Raw genomic sequence first — 4,854 nt, 5'->3', positions numbered from 1 at the left:
TAAACATGCAACTGCATTTTTTCTTCAAGCCAAGGAAACCCATCGACTGACACAGGTAATTTATGGCATTAATTTTCCATTGAATTGTATTTCATTGTTAGAGAACCTAAAAGCAATATGCTTAACTTGTGCTTAACAGCGCTCAAGCTATAACTTGGGCACTGTTCAGACCTGGCATCCTGAATGATCTGATCATAAATGGACAGCTTTAGGTATGTGAGTGAAACACCTGACATTAGAATGTGTCTCCATGTACTTCATGGGTGACCACTCAGATCTCACTCCCCCACTATATATGGAAATAGACATGTATGTTGCATCCAAAATCTGCCTATCACTATATTTCCTTAGCATGAGCTAAGAATAGAGACAACATAATACACACAACACAAATTTTCAATTTGCATTTCCACCTATGATCCGATTCCTCAAAATGCATTATAATTAAGTGAAAACAAGGTCTTAACGTTGCATAAGGCAATATTATTCTTTACAACAAAAAAATTGGGTGGTGGAGGTAACTTATTTTGCTCATTGCATCTCACTAACTTTATGTAACTGAAGGGTTCCATTTTCAAAAAGTGTGTTTCTTTGAGTTTGCATGTTGACTGTATTTTCATATGAATTTTGTAATTAAGGATTTTCCTTTGTTTTTTCCTCTTCCACAGAGAGCTGTTAACCACATCGTGAGTGGAGTCCAGCAATATCAGGCCGTATTATTGGAGCACCTAAAACAAGAAATGAGTGACATGATTGAGAGACATTCTGGGGACCTGGATCAACTAAAGAGTGACGCAATGGGGGTATTTGACCAGTTTGTTGGCCCTTTCACTCAAATTGCTTCCACCCATTTGCAGGAGAAGACCATCAAAGAACTGTTAAAACCAGTTGAACCAGAGATTATTGTCACAAAACTAACAGTCTGTTATTCGAAGCGTGGAGACTCAAGAGTTCTTGCCATTAAGGACCATTGTTTTCATTACATACCGTTGGTGAAACGTTTGGAGCAGCTGCTATCACATCCAAGAATCCTTGCAATGATTGATGAGAGGCCAAAGCCATGCAAGGATGGCCAAGTTGTCACTGCAAGTGGTGAGAGGACAATTCATGGGGCACTCATATCTGTGTGTGGAGACACTCTAGCTCAGCATGAAGTGGCTGGATTTAAGGAAGGAGTGGGTTTTGCCTACAGTAAATACAGGCACTGCGACTGCCACTTTGAAGACATGCAGGAAAAATTTAATGAAGATTTGTTTGTTAAAAGGACCATGGCCAGTCATAACAGGCAATGTAATGACATTGAGAAGGGCAAATGAACTTAGATTCATTCAATAGTGCAATTCTGTGTTTCTCTTATTCTCCTGTTGATGTGAGGGATAAGCCTTGCCCCATATCTGTCAGTACGCTGTCATCAAATGACAATAAATTGAAACAGTCAGCTGGGCAGATGCTGGTTTTCTTAAAGATCCTTCCATTTCTTATGGACAAAATTGGAGAAAATCATTACACACAAATGCTACGTAACATGTTAGAGATCATAAAAATTCTGTTTTCACCTATTATTGCTGTCTCAACTCTCTCCAGACTGAAGCTTTTAATAGAGCTGCATTTAAAACATTTCAAACAACTGTTTCCAGATGAAAATGTTATACCTAAACAGCATTATTTACTGCATCTTCCTTCTCAGATTAAGGCTCTTGGTCCTACAGTGAGGCATATGTGTATGCGCTTTGAGTCAAAACATTGTTTCTTCAAGCAGTGGGCTCTGAAAAGTAGTTTTAAGAATATTTGTAAATCTCTTGTGAAGCACAACCAACTTTATGAATGTAGTCAGAACGTGCATGAGAAACATCCCATTTTTTCAAGTGAAGTCGACATGGGTCCAGCCTCTGAGGTGAAAAATGTTCATTATGTAGAAGGCAAGATTAAAGACTTCATTGAGCAAGTTGAACATGTGGTTTCTGTACAGTGGATTATGCTACATGGAAATAAGCATTCATGTGAAAAATCTTTGGTTATTTCTGATGTCATAAATGATGCTCCAGAGTTTGCACTTGTTAAAAACATCTATATTGTAAATGCATCTGTGTATTGTTTTGAATGCCAGCCTCTCTCTACAGTTGGGTGGAATGATCAATATTTAGCTTATGAGGTAGAAGTTCCCTGTCTAGCTCAGGCAAATATTTTTTTGGATGCTGGAAATCTTCTTGATTATACAGCATACCACTATGTAAACTTTAATAACAGCAAGTACATTCCAGTGAAGTATGATCTCACTGACATCATCAAACATCATTCTTGAGTCTTTTGTGAATATGTGGGCTGAAATAATGTTTTTAAACACTGGCAAAAAATTTATTGACTCTGCGTGAGTTCTCTGAGAGAGAAAAGGCAGTGTGTGAGACGATTCATGGCGTCTGTAAGAGGTTAGAACATTTAAAAAGTGTGTATGAAATAAAAGAGTGTGAAATATATTTTTTGTGATGTAAAGTAGGATGTTTTAAAGTTTGAAGGTGCTTTTAATTCAAGAAATCCATGAGTGAGGTTATGAGAGGTTGAGTTTATTTTTTCTGATTGAAAACACATAAGTATATACACTTGGTAAACCCAGTTAAGAGATTATTGGGTGACTGATGTTATAAAACTGACCTAAAGAATGGTCCTGTGTGTGAAGGAGTGTTGATTGTCCTGATGTTTGAAAGAGCTCTAGTTAAATGTGTGTGAATGAAATGAAAGTGTATTGTTTTTGGATCAAGATTTAGTAGAATTACTGATTGTTTGTAGACTGTGAAATTTAAAGGGAGACAGAGTCTGCCTGTTGCCTGCAGAAACAGGAAGGTGTGTGTGTGACTGATGATGTCAGGGGAGCACCCAGAGAAATAGACAGAGTTAAATTCTAAGAAGATGAAGCGAATGCATGTTTTAAGAAAAAGTAATAAAATTATATTAATTACAGGTTTTAGAAAAGAGACAGACCGAGAGAAATAAATACATGAACTAACAATTACATTAATGAATTGAAAACGCACGTACACGAATTGTTACATGTGAAATTATTGTTGGAAAGTTAATACATACATGAAATAAAGAAAGCAGTTTACACTCCTTTAATTTCCAGAACTAGTGTGTCCCCTAGACCTGATAACACCCTTGCCCAGTTGGCCCCTGTAGTAGGCGGGCATGGAAGGCTGGACAGCCCATGACGGGTAAGATCCCACCTCGAAACCCTGGGACAACCTAAGGCAAGGCGCAGTCACGATTGCTTGAACCTAAGTCCCGGAGTGACCTTGGAGTCACTGGAGGAGACGGGATTGAACAGGTAAGGCCACTGGGCACAGACGAAGGGGAAATGTCATTAACAATGACCAGTGATGAGTCAAAGAGAGAAAACACACCCTGTCAAAAGGAGTTTGAAACACTGCAAAAGAAACATTTACAAGATCACAAAGATCACAGAGAAACATTTATAAAAATCACACATACAAACAGAAAATGCGCTGATTTTACAAAAACAAGCTCATGAACTAATGCATAGAGACATTGATTGAAAACCCAGCTAAGAACACAAGCGTATGCAATGAAGATCAGCTTGCTGGTTGTATGAGTGAGAGAATGGTGTGAATGTTTCATAAAATAGATGGAAAAAGCAAAAGAAAAGTGTTTATAAGAGTGACTCAGGAGTGCTCTCGTGCTGAGTGATCAAAATCAGTGATTATTATAGAAAGAAAATGAAAATAGTTCAATAATGTGATAAGGTGTAAACATGTATTTTTCTTGTCAAGTTGGCAGTTGAGCTGTGAGTCTATGAGCAGAGACACTTCCTCTCTTAATTTTTTCTTAACACTTCCTGTGTGTGTGTGTGATTGAGGCCTTAAAGGAGGGGTAGACTGTTCAGAGGTGCAAATTTGATTAGGAGGTTTATAAATTAGTGTTGACACATTGTTGTAAGGTGTTAGGCTGAATCTGAGTATGGTAAAGTGCTTAACCGGGGTTATTGTTGTGTACGAAACGGTGTAGCTTTTGGCGAGGTTTTCGGTGTGTTGAATGGGTGAAATTTAAGATTGTTTCAGATTTTTGAGGCTGTTGTTTTATTTCCAGAGAGGGTGTTTGATTAAGACATGGATATGTCTGAGAGGGGCCCCAAAAATTTTTGTAGTAGTGCACTCGGGAAAAAACCTGTCAGGTGATTTTGTTTGGTACTTTGATGAGCTAATAATCAGCTCTCTTTTTTCATTTTTGTTCTAAGCAGGCCTGGAAGAGAGTGAACGGACGGCGCTGACAAAATTACTAAGTACGAAAATCAGGTGGGCTTTACAGAATTATAATTGATTACAATCAGAGACTGAGTGGCGGCAAGTCTCTGTCTAAAAATGATTGCAGCGAGTCAATCCAGTCAAAAATATAGAGAACTATTTGCCTAAAAAGGAAAACGAAATAACACAAATGATTGAGCTCATTTTGCTGATGTGGAGCATCTGATGACGTGCGCGGAAGGCTACAGATCAGCAAAAAATATCATGTGTGAATGCATGTGAGTGAATGTGAGTGACTGGACGAAGGTGGGGATGAATAAATGTGGACAAATTTACCATGTGAGGAAAAGAAAGGGGATGCTTTGTTTTGCTTTTGCCATAAGCAGGACAAGTGGGAGACTTAAATCTGGGGATGCTGATTTTGGGATGTTGATGTTTACTGTGAGGTAATTATTTACTGGGGTTGGATTATGTTATTACATTAGAGAATGCTAAATGCTAAAAGGGAAACGTTGTTTGATGAAATTCAAGTTACCATTAACTGAGGCAACACATGATTAATAACTGTTCTGTTTAAGTTTATTTTTTGTTATGACATAGA

General features: G+C 38.0%; 1 protein-coding gene across 2 annotated transcripts; it reads left to right on the top strand.

Moving 5' to 3' along the window:
- On the top strand, positions 1 to 2,355 carry LOC112845452 (uncharacterized). Of its 2 annotated transcripts, none has more exons than XM_025904855.1 (2): positions 1 to 55; positions 669 to 2,355. In XM_025904855.1, the coding sequence occupies exon 2, from the start codon at positions 1,313 to 1,315 to the stop codon at positions 2,300 to 2,302; it is 990 nt and encodes a 329-aa protein (XP_025760640.1). In that variant the 5' UTR covers positions 1 to 55; positions 669 to 1,312; the 3' UTR covers positions 2,303 to 2,355. The 2 variants fall into 2 exon arrangements, with proteins under 2 accessions (XP_025760640.1, XP_025760641.1); XM_025904856.1 differs by lacking the exon at positions 1 to 55 and adding an exon at positions 193 to 212.
- The last annotated feature ends 2,499 nt before the right edge of the window (positions 2,356 to 4,854 follow it).

This window comes from Oreochromis niloticus, unplaced genomic scaffold, assembly GCF_001858045.2.
Source record: "Oreochromis niloticus isolate F11D_XX unplaced genomic scaffold, O_niloticus_UMD_NMBU tig00007381_pilon, whole genome shotgun sequence".
NCBI classification, from domain to species: domain Eukaryota; kingdom Metazoa; phylum Chordata; class Actinopteri; order Cichliformes; family Cichlidae; genus Oreochromis; species Oreochromis niloticus.
This window is presented reverse-complemented; position numbering and strand designations above follow the sequence as displayed.

What these genes read in the sequence shown, in the direction of transcription:
- LOC112845452 (XM_025904855.1), top strand. Translation starts at nt 1,313, where the DNA reads ATGAACTTAGATTCATTCAATAGTGCAATTCTGTGTTTCTCTTATTCT.